At 47.3% G+C, this 17,946-nt stretch overlaps 1 protein-coding gene across 1 annotated transcript in view; it reads left to right on the forward strand.

Moving 5' to 3' along the window:
- The window catches only part of PLEKHN1 (pleckstrin homology domain containing N1), a 32,755-nt gene extending 14,809 nt beyond the window's left edge, over positions 1–17,946 (forward strand). Inside the window, exons 6-16 of the mRNA XM_063317496.1 lie at positions 4,084–4,208; positions 5,544–5,693; positions 6,592–6,672; positions 10,661–10,730; positions 11,716–11,870; positions 12,622–12,771; positions 13,420–13,677; positions 14,166–14,318; positions 15,076–15,297; positions 15,900–15,948; positions 17,191–17,946. Of these exons, the coding sequence (XP_063173566.1) occupies positions 4,084–4,208; positions 5,544–5,693; positions 6,592–6,672; positions 10,661–10,730; positions 11,716–11,870; positions 12,622–12,771; positions 13,420–13,677; positions 14,166–14,318; positions 15,076–15,297; positions 15,900–15,948; positions 17,191–17,366 (1,589 nt within the window). The 3' untranslated portion in view covers positions 17,367–17,946. The remainder of the gene's footprint in view (positions 1–4,083; positions 4,209–5,543; positions 5,694–6,591; positions 6,673–10,660; positions 10,731–11,715; positions 11,871–12,621; positions 12,772–13,419; positions 13,678–14,165; positions 14,319–15,075; positions 15,298–15,899; positions 15,949–17,190) is intronic.

The following is a 17,946-nucleotide window of genomic DNA, read 5'->3' on the forward strand; positions in this document are numbered from 1 at the left end:
AGTGTAGAATCACAGGGTTGGCAGGGACTTGAGAATTCATCCAGTCCAACCCCCGTAGTGAGACGAATGTCCCAACCTTTGTTTGAGAACCTCTAGTCAAGGGGAAGAAATCCCTCCCTACTCCACTGACTGACAGCTCTTCCTCCTGAGAAGTTCTTCCTGGTGTCTCATCTGTGTCTCCATCCTTGAAGTCTCATCCCATTTGTCCTAGTCCTACCCTCTGTAATAGGCTGTGAGAATCACCTCAAGGAACAGAAAGAGTCAGAACCAAGACGGTCAGATAAGAGAAATCTGAGTCCAAGGCAGGAACGTAATTTGAGAAAGCGTCTCAGGCATGACCCTCCCTAATTCTCTTGAACGTAAAGGCAGGGAGGGGAGAGGTGCATTCAGACTTGCAAGATTACTGTAATCTTTTAATAAAGGTAGTATTAGCATTCATAACTTTGGTTCCCTGGTCTGGACTACCTCAAAGGGCTGGCATCAATCTTCTTCCTGTCCCTCAGAATTATTCTCACAGCCTCTGGGGAAGGGAGAGTAAGTCTGAATCCTCTACAAGGCCTTGAGAGCCCTTCAGATATTTGAAGACAGCCATCCTGCCCCTTTCAACCTTCGCTTCTGCATCTAAGCATACCTACGTCTTTTAACCATTCATTATAAGTTTCCATCTTGGTCCTCGTATATTGGAGCATATCATCTGTTGTTTTAGTTTTCATCTGGGGCAGAAGCACGTAGGCAGGACATCTAAGCAAATACCACCCATAAGTGTTCAGCAGCATCCACATTCTTTATCAGCTAACTATGCCACACCTATTAAACTATCATTTAGGGTGGTGGAGAAACAATAATGGCTAAAGGGTTATTCTCCCGGGAAAAGGTTTCTGCAAAGTCATGACTCAGAACAAAGGGAAACACAGAGAGAAAAGAGGGGAATGCTGAGTTTGCATACAGAGCTTGAAGGTGTGTTGGTCTAGAAATCTTAGCTGAGAAGGAGAGTTGAGGTCTTGAGTTAAATGCCAGGAGGAATAGGGACTGTCTTTGGAACAGGAGCACCTGCCTCATCACTATGGGAGAATTCTTGATCCCTTTCTTGGAACGAAGGCTAGCTAAATTCTGAATTTGCTCAGCATTTTATATAGGTTTTAAGACAGAGCGATTGCTTGATCTTCTTCAAGAATTCTTTGGCTGCGGCAAAGCATCTTCCCCTTCCCATCCCTCTTGTCCTCTGCCTGTTCTGTAGTCAATTTCACACTGGGGCTTGTCAATTTCAAAATTTCTTGCAGTTCTGGTAGAAAACCCCCTGGCTTGACTTACATTTTTTTTTTCCATTGATTGATTTTATAAATTCGATCAGCGCCACCCATCCACATGCAACTCAAGGCTGCTTTGAAAGAGGGTTAAAAAACCTACACCAAATTATTAATTTATTGTAAACCGCTCAGAGTCCCTCTGTTGGGGGGAGATGGGCAGTAGTATAAGTTTGAGAAATAAAATAAATAAAATAAAAAGGCAATAATAAAACAGCAAAACAACAGCTGCTCCGTGGAAAGATGAAAATGTAAATTGCTCCAATCCAGTACTTGCTGGAAGGTTCAGTTTTTTAAGCCCTGCCTAAAAGACAGCAGAGTTGGGGCTGTTCAGACTGAGTCAGCTCCTTCCTGTAGCAGCATTACCGTAACTGAAACCAGTAGTACCACAACTTTGCTTCACAGTCCCACGGCCTGAACCATTCAATATAAAAATAGTTGGGGGGGGGGAGAAGGAAATCATTTTCGAGAAGGACAAATTAGTCCAAGTGTTGTGTGCTCTGTGAGTGAATCAGCTGTTGTGCTAATGGAACAGAGCAACCGCATTGATTGGCTCTTGTTTATTGCTCTGTTCCACCATTATAAACTGGGCTACTGTGATATTTGTCAGGGTGCAACTTGATAAAGGTGTTAGACGATGAATTGAAAAAGTGGGTGTGGGCAACCAGAAAGACAAGAAAGCCTGAATTCTAAACTGGGACCGTTGCAACTGCTTGGCTCTCCATCTTTCTGAGCTAGGCCATTTCGTTCAACATTTCAAGTATCTTCAGTGTGGATCAGCTCTGGGATGGGCGCTTGTTATGAGGATGCAGAAGTGACCTTCTTAGGATTTTACTCCTCCCATGTTTTGGGGGAGATGACTAGGGGAAAAAAAACCACTGAAATCTCAGATCAACAACCTGCCTAGGGGCAATGAAGAGGAAATGTTTTTTTTTCTGGTCTGAGATAGCATCACCCTCTGGAACGGAGGCAACAAGCCCCAGCCCTTCCAATTTTTTTTAAAAAGCTTTCTTTTCAGCGGAATGGCCCTTAAGGCAAAGAGGCTATGGGTGATTTTAGCTGGCAAGGGGGAAAGTTCACCCCATTCGAATAAGCCCAAGCTGGCTTCTCATAACCTCTCTGTAAAAACCCTGACCCGACTGAGGTGCTCAGCTCAAGTTTGCAATCTAGGATGGTTTGGAATTTGGGCATGCGGCTAAAAACAAGTGACTCAGAATTGTGCTATTTAGTCTGGCACAATTTTCCCACTTAGTTTTGTGCTGACATGTGCACAATCAGCTCTCCCTGGCCCTCTAGAGATGTTGGAAGAGCACTTCCCAAGTTCCTTGATGTTACCCAATTTTTTTCTTGCTCCCATTTTTTTTTTACCGGTCCCCGTGTGCAAGAGAAACCTCAAAGGTGAATTATTTTCGTGCCCAGGAACCAAGCCAAACAAAGCACGCTCAGCTTGACAGTCGTCCTGTGACGACATCGTGTCATTAAGGGGGGGGGGAAACAATCCATTTCGACGGCGTTTAATTTTTTCTGGAGATTAAAGACATGCTGAATGGAGCGTCATGGGAAAGACCCTGCCAGCCTGGCCAGAACAATGAACAGGAGGATGTCACACGGCAATGTTTTGTTGCAGCGCCAATTTGTGTGTGCCTCTAATGGGGCAATGGATGGGGCAATACCGTCTCACCCGCCTGTCCTCTGCCTTGCTTGCCCCAAGTTGGCACAACGAGGAAGAAATGTCAACCCCCTTCAGAGTAGGACGAAGACATCTAATTATTCTGTGCTTGTATTCAAACACCAGGGCGCCACCAGGCCAAAGTACTCATTCTGCCGATAATGGGTTGTTATGATAGCTTGCTGTTGTCGGGCTTATCTTGGCAGTGCGAGCACCACCGCTCCAGCCCTTGCAGAATGGAGCCGATGTTTGTTTTATTAAGAGGCAGGGTAGGAAATGATTAAGGTTCAAGCAGAGGTCTGATCCCATTGATGGGAACGGGTGTGCCAGCTAAGCAGAGTTCCCACGCTTATCAGGGCTGGATGCGGGCTGCCAGCAGACACCCAGCTGGGGGAACGCTGAAACCGGTGGGCACCCAATCTTTTAGGCCAAGAATCAGTGCTGAAGGAAAGCTGACTTTCTCTAGCAAAGTCAAATATATTCAGTGGACACTGAATACTGATTAATTATTGGCAGGAGGTACAGAACAGACATGGCTTTCAGAAAGGGGGAATGGCTGTTTCTTGAAAAGGGCCTGGCGGCTGGATCTGGGCTGTCCCACCCTGCTTCCTTTTGCGGCTGTTTTTCTTTATGCTACTTATTTATGGCTGGGAAGGAATGCTAACCGTCCCCCAGATGAAGAAATAAAACACAGGCATGCTGAGAAATTATCAGCTTTACACCCTTGGCTTGTTTGCTGAATATGGGCACCACTGCAGGCAGCGAACACAGCCAAAGGCTGCCGATACTGTGAATAAATAAACGAAGCCACTTGCTTTGGATGAGGTAAAGTTATGTCAACACAGAAAGGCTGGATGTGGGGAAAACAATGAAGTCCCTTCAGGGACAACAGAATAACAGTTCTGTTTAACATCTGAATCGTTGAATTCTTTTGAAAAACACCAAAGTTGAGTCTTTCTGAAACGGGGTTGCTACAGGCAGGCAAGGAGCCAACTGAAGCTTCAGCTCTGAGTCCGTTTTTTAATTCCCTTTGCAAAAACCTGCGCAAGAACTCGGCCAGTTTCTTGTTCAGCAACTGAAATGAACTCAATGTCTCTCTTGCTCTCCTAGGTCCTCTGCTGTCCCCCTTGACTATCTACTGCTCCAGCCAGGCAGAACTGAAGCACTGGCTCTACCACCTGGACAAACAAATCCACTTAAATGGAGGACACCCTGATTTGCCCCTCGTGACTCAGGTGAAGATCTAGAGGTGACTTGGAGATCAGCCGGAAATGATGGTGCCAATTCCATATCCCTGCTCCCTCTGCAAAAGATGGCATTGTTGAGCCATGCAGCATGCTCTCGGTCTGGCTTAAAGAGGAAGAAGGAAGGAAGGAAGGAAGGAAGGAAGGAAGGAAGGAAGGAAGGAAGGAAGGAAGCCGAGAAGGAAGGAAGAAGAGGGAAGGAAGGAAGGAAAGTAAGAAAGAAGGAAGGGGAAGGAAGGAAGGAAGGAAGGAAGGAAGGAAGGAAGGAAGGAAGGAAGGAAGGAAGGAAGGAAGGAAGGAAGCCGAGAAGGAAGGAAGAAGAGGGAAGGAAGGAAGGAAAGTAAGAAAGAAGGAAGGGGAAGGAAGGAAGGAAGGAAGGAAGGAAGGAAGGAAGGAAGGAAGGAAGGAAGCCGAGAAGGAAGGAAGAAGAGGGAAGGAAGGAAGGAAAGTAAGAAAGAAGGAAGGGGAAGGAAGGAAGGAAGGAAGGAAGGAAGGAAGGAAGGAAGGAAGGAAGGAAGAAGAGGGAAGGAAGGAAGAAGAGGGAAGGAAGGAAGGAAAGTAAGAAAGAAGGAAGGGGAAGGAAGGAAGGAAGGAAGGAAGGAAGGAAGGAAGGAAGGAAGGAAGGAAGGAAGATAGGTGGAAGGGAGACGGAGGAAGAAAGGAGAGACAGAGGAAGAGGGAGGGAGGGAGGGACGGGAAAGTTGAACAGTGTGTCCAGAAGTATTGGGATATAGTTTTGACAAATGCTAAAATTTCTGCCTCAATCATTGGCGGCAAATGCAGGCATCCCTCCCCCACCCTGTTCCATAGGCAGAACCGCCCAACTGATCAGCATCTGTCAGGCAGCATCAGATGGGAATCCACCGATTAGCAAGTACAGACGCTATTACAGTCCCCTCCCATGAAATCTGGCCCCGTTTTCTGCCTCCCCTAAAAATCTCCAGGGAGCTTTCTTTCTGTCCCAGGAAATCATTCTCCCCTTCTTCTCTCTCTGTTTATGGCTTGTGGCCTCCCAGTGTGAGTCATTTTTCTGGGATGAGGATGAGAGGCTGAAAGAGAGAGAGAAGAGGCCCATCAGCATTTCCAGTCTGGCTTTTGACAGCTCAGCCTTGCCAACAGAAGCTGCCCGCACATACATGGGAAGGCGCTCCTATTCTAGAAAGCTTTGCCAGAAGTTCAGCACGAGGTGGAAAGTGGCAGAGCCAGTTTTTCAGCAGACTTTTCCATCAGCGGGTGCTGCCAGTCAGCCTGGGCACGGAGTCTGGAGAAGATGTGGCTGGGATGGCCATTGATGCTGGTGATGTGAGACTTGCTTTCCCCTTTTAGAGTGGCTGGACGCATGGCCCCCACGGGAAGGAGCAGCTGAGGTGGTCCATGCAGAACGCCCACGTGCAAGAATGGAAAGGCACCCAGCGGACGTCACTGGGCAACATCCTTTGCGTCTCAAAAGTGAAGTTGCAGCATTTACCTTTCCAGGTGCAGCACTCTTTAGATGCTGATGCTGATGGGGGGGAGCTTCCCCATGGAGTGAAAGAATCTCAAAGGGCAAGTCAGTGTTCTCAGATGGGAGAAGCACAAAGACAGACAGACAGACAGATGATAGACAGCAGAGTTAGGCTTCCAAATATATATTTGGAAGCCTAACTCTGTTGTTCTCCATCCATCCATCCGTCCATCCATCTTTAGAAGACGCTCCTGGGCCTCGATGAATATATTCTGCTCTGCTGTTTTACGGGAAAATATATCCATCTAGGCCCAGGGGCCTCATTTTGATCTCAGTTTTGATCTCAGTTTTTGATCTTGGTTGCAATAGCAACATCAGGCCAAGGGAAAAATCATGATCAGGCATGCTCTGTCAAAGGAAGAACTGACTCCTTTCCTCTTTCATGTCAGGAAAAAAAAGAAAGTATAAAGCCCAATTCCTTTGCGTGAAGTTTTCAAACAGAGGTCACAGAAGCCTCTATCAGAGATGCTCCAGTGAATTCTGCAAGGGGGTTGGACTAGATGACCCCTAACATTCCCTTCCAAATCTAAGATGTTATTAATTGCTTTTTTCTTCCTCTTCCCTCCAAAACCCTTTTCCTTTTGTTTCATGTCTTTTTACTTAAAAGTCTTGTGGCTGAGGCTGTCTAAAATTTCTGAGGTTTTCATCTGAACAGGGAAATTATTTATTTATTTATTGGATTTATCTACCACCCAATCTCATTCAGTGACAACTCATTGAATAATATTATTTAATAATAATAATAATAATAATAATAATATAATTCCTTTTTGCATCTTCTGTGCATCAGGTTTCACCAAGTAATAGGTATGCAGGTGGTACCTCTAACTGTTACTTTATATGAAACTTGGTCTTCTCTGACACCAACAGGAACAGCATCATCGCTTGTTGGTCCTCTACCCTTCTACCCTAGTTATTGTCTCTGAAGAACACAACGGCCTCTACTTTAAGGTAAGACGCCTTCATCGCTGGCATCTTCTTGATCTCATATTATCCTGGATACTTTTAAAAATAAGGATAAGGGCTAAGACTTGATCTAAGGGCATTTGGGTTGATAAAAAAAAATATATATATATTTCTTGCTGCTGTCATTTGCTTATGGATAAGAAGCCACGTAACTCCGAAGCTTTGGAGAGCGTATCAGAGAACAGATGAGAAGAGATTACAGGGGAGAATGTTTTTCTAAAGTCGTCTTCAGCTTTTTATCTATCTATCTATCTATCTATCTATCTATCTATCTATCTATCTATCTATCTATCTTTGTCCCTGCCCATCTCCTCCCACTGGGGGACTCTGGGCGGTTTACAACAATTTTTAACGGAATGATGTAACCAACGTTGCAGCCTTCGTCATCCCTGTAAGGATTCTTATGGTGTTCTGAGCAGCCAGGAATAATGTATCGTAGATCAATAGAATCCTCGAGTTGGGAGGGACCTTAGAGGACATCCATCCAACCCCCTCCTCCCTCCGCTGGAACATCTCTGACCGTCTGGCCTCTGTCTGAAGATCTCCCCGGTTCATGTGCCAGCCTGTTCCCTTAATTCTGGTCCTGCCCTCAAAAGCAAGAGAGATTAAGTTCACCCCCCTCTTCTGTGTGAAAACTGAGCAGAGGTCTTCCAGCTTTAAGACACTCCATAAGGTGAGGAGCAGATGGGGCTGAACATTACAGAGATAATCTTCAAAAGCCCCCATGGGTTTGTGACAAGCGATGAAATCTGAACTGGGCTGTTCCCGGTTTTATTTTCAGTCTCGCCCAGCTGAATTTCAGAAGCATTTTCCGCTTCTCAGCCTGTTCCTCTGGCATGCACAGGATCTTGCTCAATCCTTGCTTGGCACGGTGCCCTCACGTTGGTACAAAGGCTCTGGACGGGATGAGCACCCTGTCCCTTTAAAAGAAAAGGGAAAAAAAAGTGCCCCGGCTTCCATTCTCCTGGAAAGGCGATGGCGTCTGAATAGCTGTGGTTAACGCCGTCAGCAGGGTGGTGCCCGCCTGCAGTCACATTCCTTGAACGATGGAGCAAGGGCAGCTTGGAGGCCCAGCCCGAACAGTAGCCTAGTTCTCACGGAGCCAGCCAACCAATTTTTGAGCTACAGGGTTTCAAGCTGCAGGTGGGGCTGTGCATGACTCAACGCAGAGCCCGGCAAACCGATGCAGGCGTCTCTGGAACAAGGAAGTGACTGATGAGTGGTAGATGGCCCTCTTCCGCTGAGTGCCGGCCTCAGCCCTGGTGCCCGGTGGAAAAGTGGACCAGCTTTGCTTCACCTTCCCTGCTGCTTTGTTGATGCCACTCAGGGTCACCCCGAGTCCAGTGGCCCCCTCTGTCGCATAAAGCAGAAGGAACCCAGCTATGGCCCTTGGCTTGGCTTTTAAACCAGCATTGCTCTCTACAGCCAAAGCTAGCTTCTATCAAGCAACATAAGGTTAGGGAAGCTGGTCCTGTTTATAAATGCGTTCAGCCCAGGAATGTTTTGAAATCCCCCAAAAGGAGGGTGCTCTGGGTCTGACACTCTGCACAGCCCGACTTGTGCGTTCCTGGATCCAGCCTCAAGTCCAGCAGGAACAGCCCGTGCCATGTCTTTGATTCTGTGAAGGGCGGACATGCGTTCTGCCTTGCAACAGTCTTGGGATTCCTTTTAAAAATAGTCTCAGTTCCTCTGCAAGAGCTGGGACCGAGGTGTGGAGGTCGCCTGGCAAGTGTTGCAGAAACTGGCTGTTGCTTTGTGGGGTGGTGTGCTAGGACCCAGCTGGCTGAATGGGGGGTGTTGCTTTTTGAGGTGCAGATGCATGTGGCCTCCGGTTCTTTCAACAGGAGGCCCGAAGGATGGCGGTTGGTAGAAAAGATAATTCTTAGAAACCTCTTTTGTTCCTTATAGTTATAACCAAGAGACTTCATCCTTATCAGATGCTGCCAATCCTGCGGTCCAACCGTTGTCGGCATTCTGAATGCCCCAGGAGGTGTTGGGCTGGGGGCTCCCTTGCTAGGGAACTGAAGGAATGGGGGTTAAAATTTGGTTTCAGTCGAGGTGAGATGGAAAGGTAAAACCCCATGAAGATCCCTGGCTTCCCATCCCGTTGAGAGGTTTCTTTCCAACTTAGTACTCCAGATCTTTATCTTGCATGACGCCACCGGTAAAGTGCATCAAAGCTAACTGTGACCCTCATGGGAGAGCTAATGTTCTGGACAGGCAGCCAATCTATGAGCCTTTTGTCTTTAATTTGCAGCAGAGATGTGCACGGGGCTACAGTTTGGTGAGCATGGGATGCCAACAGTAGGAACTTGACTTTGGGCAGGCATGGCCCGGGCACCGAGCCACATTTGGCGTGTTTGAGTTCCCGTTCCTGCCTGATGGAGCTGAAAGGAGGACCCATTTGCAAATGGGCAAGCGGGGACGACAGCAAATTGAATTGGGTCATTTCTGGAGTTGGTACCAGCGGATGGGAATAGGGGAGTAAAGGACATTCATCTAGAATCACTGGAGATTAGTGTGGTGCACGATCTAGATCAGTGTTTCTCAACCTTGGCCACTTTAAAGAGGTGTGGACTTCAACTCCCAGAATTCCCCAGCCAGCCATGTCCAAGTAGCCAAGGTTGAGAAACACTGATTTAGAATGAAGAGAAGGAGAAGGAGTGGTGAGGAAGGAGAAGGAGAAGGAGAAAGAAAAGGAGGAGAAAGAAGAAGAGAAGGAGAGGAAAAAGTTGTTATTGTAGTTCTATTTGAATTGTGGCCTGCTCTCAGACACCTTTTCGGCCACTTACCTACTTTTCCCGATTGTATTATCATAACCTTGCAAGCCCCTTGGTCTGAGTGCCACAGTCGCTCTGAAGACTGGGGATTTCCCACAGGATCCCTCATGCTCTCTGCTTGACTCATCCCTGGGCTTATCCTGATGATTTCACCTCGACTGGTTTTGCAGGAAAAGCACCACGTTGTCAGGGCCAAAGTGGGAAGACGGAGGGAGTCAATCTCCCCTTCGCGTTCTCCCCATTGGGGCGCGAGCTACAGCAGAAGACTTAGGGCGGTGCTGGTTTTGGTGTAGGAAGTGGGATAGAGAAAGTTGGTTTACTAGCATGGACATTTTACAACACAAGTGCTGAGTTCTGGAAGGGTGTCTTAGAACAGGGCTGCCTCCCCATAAATTGATGACTTTAGAAAATCAGAATTAAAAGCCAATAAAGTTGGCATTCTGTTCCTAGGGAAGACCCAGAAACTTGACAAATTGCTATCCTTTTGCATTTCTTCTTAAAAAGAGGTTCCTCCACACCCATTTCTTCCTTTAGACCTTTCCCTTGCATACTCTGTCCTTCTGCACACAAAGGCATGCTCTTAATTGGTTTGGTCCTTTGCGAACCAAAGAACTTTGTTCCTTCCAACAGACTTCACCTCCCTGAGAATCAGTCCCAACCCCCTGCAGATCCTGAGCAAATTGCTGGGGAGAGAAAACAGTTTGCAGACCCTTGAAGGATCTATGGTTGGCAAACTTCTCAGGGTACGAAGTCCTTTGGGTCATGGAAATTTTCAAACAAGTGCCTTCACTCTAAACATTTTGACTTCGGACACCAGGATTATCTTTAGTGAGCGATAATCCAAACCCCAGAATCTGTGCAGAGCGTTTCTTGATAGTGGCCAGTTTTTAATTAAAAACAAGGGGGATGTGCAACAAAACATTGCAAAGTGAGTTTCTCCTTAAGGTTCCTGCCAGTCCAACCCCTGTGGTAGATGCTCCATTTTATTCACCATCTGGCTTCTATAAATCAGAAACTCTGTCATTCCAGCCGTCTATCATTTGTAGCCTAAAACAAGCTGTAGACCAACACTTGCTTAATCAGGCTGGAAAAAAAAAAGGGTTCGTTTCTAGCTTGAAAAGTTGAGTTTATTTGTTTACGCTGTCTATCTGGGTGGGTTTTAATAAACGGTGTCTGATTTTTCCTACAAACAGGGTGAATTGCCCCTGAATGCCATCCAAATACAATTTGAAGAAAACCAGAAGTCGGCTTTTTTAATAGAAGGTAGGCAACTTAACAACTGAATGACGACAAGGCCCCTGCTGCAAGTATGTGGCTTTTCACATGTGTGTGCGGGTTGGATATCAGGGGAAGGGATTTAAACTGGATTTGCATGGAGAACAAATCCAACTGGTTCGAGTACTCCCATTCCTGGAGCAAGCTGAAGATGATGCAACCAAAATTTCCAGGATTCCCTAATGGTTGGTTAGGAATTCTGGGTGTTTGTGAGCCAGAATTCAAGGGATGGTTCAAATTGAAGAGGTAATGTTTTGGGTGGTCAGGAGGAAAATGCTACAAAATGCAAGGTAGGATTAAAATCACAGGAAGCCTTGAGAAAAGGAAATGGAGGAAGGATAAGGTGACACTTCGAATTCTTGACGTCATGTAGGAGATTTAGAGTGTAGGACACAGAATAATAGATTTACGTTACAGGGACATAAATAATGGATTTCTGATTGAAAGTTAGGGAATACTCCATAACAAAGCAGTTCAACAGTGGAACCAATTAGCCAGGGGATCAGTTGGATCCTCCTCATTGGTCCTCTTCAAGCAGAGGCTGGACAGCCATTTCTCAGGGAAGATTTAATTTGGATTTCTGCACTGGGCATGATGTTGGACTTGATGTCCTCCTGAGTTCCTTGCAATGCTATGTTTCTAAAACTCAGCAAGTCTAAAACCTGGGGTTCCAAAGAGTTAGCTTGGTTCAATGATTTATAAAATCATGGGCATGGAAGTTTATCTCTGGCTTGTTGTAACATCTGAATTGCAATCACTGGAGGCCGGTAATGTAGTGTTCAAGCATCTGCTCTGCCAGAGGGAGGCTCTGAATCCAGTCATGGACATCCCCCGTTAAAAGGAGACAAGGAATGGGGAAGCTCTCTGGATAAGATTGTGAAGGATAGCTACCTGTTCAAGCAGCAAGATCAACAACATCAGGCTTACAGACTGAGTCTCGCTGCAAACCAGATGCGACCTCTATTTCTTGCAGGCCGACTCATCAACTCCATTAGGGTCATCTGCTCCAGCTACAAAGATTACCAAGAGTGGTTGTATTGTCTGAAAACGGCCCAGTTCCGCCACGCAGATTCCTCTCTTTCAGGATCAGAGAGTTTCTCAGGGTTAAAACCCACACACCTGGCACAGGTAAGGTGCTATTTCCTTTCTAGCTTATAACACAATTCTGTATTATGCGTACCAGGAGAATGACCCTTTGTTTCCCCAATTAATCCTCTTCCTAGCATAACTCTGTCAAATAAACTTGGACATGCCGTTTTCTCCTAACACACAATGGCAGCATTCATTCATTTGCTTCACAAATAAATCACCTTCTGGCTTAGTATGTAGGCTGGGTGCTAAAAGCACTCCAAAGCTCAATTTAGCTTAGTAGGGTGTGGTTCCCAACCCCATCCTCAACATTTGCAGCAGGAGGAAAATGACTTTGGCCTACCAAGCAGGTAGGTTGTAAGACCCCTGAAAGTTCTGAAAATGGTCTTAAAGTCGTTCCGAGGTTCAGCTGTTCAAATTGCTGGTCGTACTGTGCCTGTCAGCCCTTTGGAGTAGGCCAGATCAAGAAACAGGCGCCTGAACGATCTCAGGAACGCTCCTCTATTGTTGTAGGGTATAATAACAGAATCTTGAAAGCCCGTCAGTTTCTCTCTACTCCAGCTTATACCAAGCAAAGTCAAGGTGGGGTTATTGTGAGTTTCTTTCTGACACTTGTCTCTTTCTCGGGACAGAGGAATCTCTTCTGAAACGACCCCCTTAACAGTTCGCTCATTCCTTCCCCATTCCCAAGGCCAAGACCGCATTCTTTCACCACGCCGATCATTCAAGGGTGTGTTTGGTCTTCTCTCCCCCATCCCCAATTTCCATACATTTTGATTTCTTGGTTTAGTTTTCAGGAAGCGGAAGAGGGTCACTCACCTCGGAGGCTACATCCACACACCACTCCCAAACCAGTACCGCTTCTCTGTCTGAGAGGCAGTCGTTCGACGCGGTGGCCGAGAATCGGTTAGCTGAAAACCATCTGCCGCAACCAGTCTGCGTAAGTCGGGTTTTCGGAAACGGGGTGGGCTTGGTGGGCAAGACTTTCTTCAGGCAGCGGCACCAACTTCATATGGTCTGTGGGGAGGAAAAGAGTTGAGCTGAACGCTTGGTTGAAAGATCTGGAGATGTTGGGCCTCCTTGGTCCATCCTTGTCTTATGCTGAGAGCCCATCCAAACTGGGTCCCCGTCATAGGCGCTATCAAGAGTTCCTGTTCCGAAGTGTTTGAGCGTAACTGCTAAATAAGAATTCCCCTGCTGGAATATTGGCTGGACTAGTCCCCTTGGCTCTGGTTTTATATTGATTTCACGGGATCCCAATTATTTTCTATGTGAAGCTAAAGCTGGCTTCACTACTTTCTAAGAGTAAAGTCCGCCTATCTGGAGGTCATCCTTCAACTCCCCAACTTCTCCCGGCTGGCTGGGGACTTCTGGCAGTTAATGTCCACACGTGTGGAGGGTGACCAGATTGGGAGAGGCTGGCCTGAAGGGCTGGAGATAGAATTCCAAAACCGAATTCCTTCTGATTGAATTTTCCTGCTTATTTTGTTTTTGCGTGCCATCTAATTTTCCTGCTCGGCGATGGCCGAGACCTACCAGTGTCTCAATGTTTCTTAAAACACTCAAATGGTTTCTTCTCTTGTGCCAGTGCCCAGGAAACCGAGTCCTGGCAGGGACAGGAATGCCGAAACCTGAGTTGAAAAGAAAAGGGAGCTCTCAAAAGTCCAAAGGGAAGGGTGGCCCGCAGCCCCATTGCCACAGCGAGGACTCTGAAAGGAGCCACTTCCAACTCATCTCAGAGCACCCACATGGAGAAGGCGTGACTCCGGTGTACAATGAACCATACCCGGCCCTGATCCAGCAAGAGCATCCTGCCATTCGCCCGCTGCACCTGGACTTAAACAATGTATGAGGCCTGTAGATGGGAATAGTCTTAGAATTTGGGAAGAGTGCATAGAATAAAGGCCCTGCTTTGTGTGCCAAGGATCTCTAATGTATGGCTGTAATGGTATGTGAGAATGACCTTGGGAGACAGGAGGAAGAGATGCTGCCTAGGGAACGATCAGATAAGAGAGGGAGTAGCCTGTGGCTGCATAATGGACAGAGTAAGAAACTCAGAAGGGAACCTCCCTAACTTATCAGGTTGTAAAAAGAGACGGCGGGAGATTTGTACTTTCAGACTTGCAAGGTTCTGTTAGGGTAGCCTTATAATAAAGTAGAATTAGCTCATCTGGTCGCGTTTCCTGTCTGGTCTACTTGGGAAGGCTGACAATGGCTGGGACTGGGCTGAGGAGTGTCTGGAATGGCCCATGGCCCTGCAAATGCCCTAATCCTTCCAAAGGTTTCCTGGGCACTGGATTTCTCATTCAACTGGCTTTTTTGTCCCCTCTGTAGCTGAAACAGTGGACCGTGCCGAGGGGTCAGATCTGCATCGCTCCCCAAACCTTGGAAAATGCGTCTCTGTCTTCTTCCCCCATGTATGCTGATCCCTACACGCCCAGTTCCCCGTCCTCACATGGGGCAGCGGGCTCCTACTTTCTAGAAGGGGTAAGTGGGGCACCCTAAGCAGATGGTAGGGCTTACAAGGAGTCCCAAAATGCTGGTCATTGACCGAATAAACATTATTACCATTCATTCATTCATTCATTCAGGAGTCCCAAAGTGATTATTCAAGATTCCTGATCTCCCTGCTGTAATTTAGCAGCCTGGGGAAAATGAAAAGCTATGTTGAACTGAACTGAAATAAATCAGGCTAAAGGGGTTGCCTGGATCACCATCGGCTGTCCAAAACAGCCCATGAGGGGCTTTCCGTAAGCCCACAAGCAGGATGCGAAGACCTTAGTTCCTTTTCTCCCACTGTGTATTTTCTACCAAGGATTTATTCTACGGTGTAGCCTCCACCTTGGGATACCTAGCTTACAAAGGGAGAGCGCTGTTGCATCTTTTGTTGAGTTACTGTGCTAGGCAGATCCTCTTTCTGAACGATTAGGCTCAAGAACAGGGACCTTCTCAGAAATAGGCGGGTGGGTGGGTTTAACTCCCCTGTGCACAATTTTTAATTCACCCCAGAAGGGCATCCTTCTTTGGATGCCAGAGATGCTTCTGATTTAGTACATCTAACTGTCCGAACTGCAGAAAATGCTGAGGATTCATTCAATTTGTGTAAGATCTCCATGCAGTAATCTTCCTCTTCGTCTTCTTCCTCCTCCTCTTCTCCTCCTCTTCTTCTTCTTCTCCTCTTCCTCCTCTCCTCCTCCTCCTCCTCCCTCCTTCATGCCCCCCCACTCCTCCTCCTCCTCCACAGCTTGGGAGGTGCCAAGGGCTGTCTGCTCTGGAGCACCAGAATGGCTATCCAGCCATGCCGGTCTCTGTTCCTATCTGTCATCATCCTCGGGGGCAGAAGAGCTTTCAACCTTTATGTGGGAACCACTGGCGAGAACCCACACTTGCCCAGAGATGCAACGCCTCAGCCCCTGCCTTTCATTTTGCCAGAGAACCCCCGTCGGACATCAATTATTTGCCCACAGTGAGTGCAATGCGAAGTCTCTTGAACAGATTTGGTTTTTACCTGCTTCTGGGTGCTGAAGGGCCTCTCGGTCAGAAAAGGTGCCCTGATCTTACACTCCTGCACCGGTTTGCCACCAGTTGCAGTTCTCACTGGAGCTAACTCTGCCCTCCATTTTCTTCCCAGTTCAGAGTTCAAGAGTTCTGGTGCAAGAACCAAAAGCCTTGCACTCTGGTCAGGTTAGGACCAACAGGCTGCTTGCGTTGCTGCAAGGAGGTTTGAAAGGGGAGCAGGGGGGAGGATGAAAAAGCCGCTACAGCAACATGAAGCCTCCACAGTCAAAGGCAGTTTTTCTCATAAGTGTTATTGGCTGCAGCCAGGTGGAAAAGTGGCTGGTGCCCTCATTCATGGTTGTCCCCCGTGGAAAGAAGAACTAGCGGGGTCCTTCTGCCTAAGTAGTGCTTGGCTTAGATTCTGCAAAAGCAAACATGGAAGGTGGGGCAGGTTGGGGCAGAATGTTGATGGGGTTACTAAGAAGTGGCAGGGGGGAAATCAGGAAACAAAACCATTATGTAAGTTTTGTAGCTCTCAACTTCTTACTTCTCTTCCCCCCCTGCAAACAGAGTACCTCGTCAAGAGATGGCCTTCAGACACGTCCCTTGCCGACTTCAGGTGAGTCCTTAGGAGGCTTTGTGCAATGGTATGTGGGAAAGACCTTGGGAGACGGGGCAAAGAAACGCTGCCAAGGGAATGGTCAGATAAGAGACAGCTTAGCCCATGGCTGGATAGCGGGCGGAGAAAGAGGCTCAGGAGGGACCCTCCCTAAGTTATCGGGCTGTAAAGGTGACGGCGGGAGAGTGTACTTTCAGACTTGCAAGATTCTGCTAATGTAGCTTTACAGTAAAGTAGAATTAGCTCATCTGGTCATGTTTCCTGTCTGGTTTACCTGATAAGGCTGACACATAGGGAATGTGGAGTCCTTGGTGCTCCCTGAGCCTTGTTGTTTTCTTGCAGACGTTTCATTGCCAGACTAGGCAACATCTTCAGTGCCTGGGCAAGATGTTGCCTAGTCTGGCAATGAAATGCCTGCAAGAAAACAACAAGGCTCAGAGAGCACCAAGGGCTCCACAGTTCAACCCTGAGCTACAAATATTTGGTTCGATTGGTACCTAGGGAACGGTCAGATAAGAGACAGCAAAGCCCACAGCTGCTTAATGGGCAGAGAAAGAGGCTCAGAAGGGACCCTCCCTGGTTTCTCGGGCTGTAAAGGAGACAGCGGGAGATTTGTCCTTTCAGGCTGGCAAGATTCTGCCAATGTAGCCTTACAATAAAGTAGAATGAGCTCATCTGGTTGAGTTTCCTGTCTGGTCTACCTGGTAAGGCTGACAGTAACAGACCATCTCTTTTGTAAGAAGGACTTGGCAATGCACTTGTAATGGTATGTGAGAAGGTTCTTGAGAGACGGGGCGAAGAGACGCTGCCTGGGGAAGGGTCAGATAAGAGACAGCTTAGCCCACAGCTGCATAATGGGTGGAGAAAGAGGCTCAGGAGGGACCTCCCTGGTTTCTCGGGCTGTAAAGGAGACAGCAGGAGATTTGTCCTTTCAGGCTGGCAAGATTCTGCCAATGTAGCCTTACAATAAAGTAGAATGAGCTCATCTGGCCGTGCATCCTGTCTGGTTTGCCCCACAAGGCCGACACCTTGAGACCTGGGCTTCAGTGCCCTCTTGGCCTCCTAGATTAGAATTTACGATCAACGTATAAGAAGGGGTAAAGGCTGGACAATTAAGAGGGAATCAAAATGAAAGTAAGCAACGTGACCCCAGAAGGACCTTTGGAGGAATAGTCCCCGCTAGGGAAGGGATTGTGGGTTGGCTGCATCACCTCCCAATCCTTACCTGCCCACCTCTTATAGATGAAATCCTTGGAGCCTACGATCTGCCTGAAACAGGACAGGAGCGGCTCGACTCAATGAATCATGACTACGCTGAGCTCCAAAGCTTCCATGAGGACTACAGTTATGACAACATCTGGGACACAGAGGTGAAGAAGCCAGGAGCACCCTCTAACCATGAGATCTATGATTGCTGAAGGAGGGCGATGTCAATCCACTGAAGCAGGAGGACTGAGAACCGAAGAAAGGAAGCTTGCCTCTGCTTTTTATTAGTTAATGCAAAGATTGGATGGTGGACTTCTGGAAGGCTATGGTCTTCTGGCTGTTTCTGGACACTTTGCCCCATTCCTGTTCCTCCACTTTTGCTTGTGGTGCTGTGAAAAACTGTTCTGAGGAAAGGGCCTTGAGTTCTTCCACCCAGTAATCTGTTGTGTATAAACATGGAGATGTATCGCTTGGACCCTGATACCCTTGGTCGTTATGAAGAAAAAGCTGCAGTGGTCTGTAGGGTCAAGACCCAGTCTGGACTTTTGTGCTCAATGTATGGATCTTGCGATTCACCCAAAAAACAACAAGAAAACTATCTGCCAACAATAACTCCCAGGTATAAACGCAACGCCGGCTTTTAAAAGCTGCAATTCAATCTTAAGATGGTAGAAGGATTCTCTCTGGGCCGTAGAAAACAGATTTGCCTCTCCTGCAGGATTAGGAATTTCAGGATGGGAGATGGCTTGTAGCAACTGGAGTGCAATTTAAAAAACACCCCCTCCCCAAAGC

The sequence above is a fragment of the Candoia aspera genome, chromosome 18 (genome assembly GCF_035149785.1).
Source record: "Candoia aspera isolate rCanAsp1 chromosome 18, rCanAsp1.hap2, whole genome shotgun sequence".
NCBI lineage: Eukaryota > Metazoa > Chordata > Lepidosauria > Squamata > Boidae > Candoia > Candoia aspera.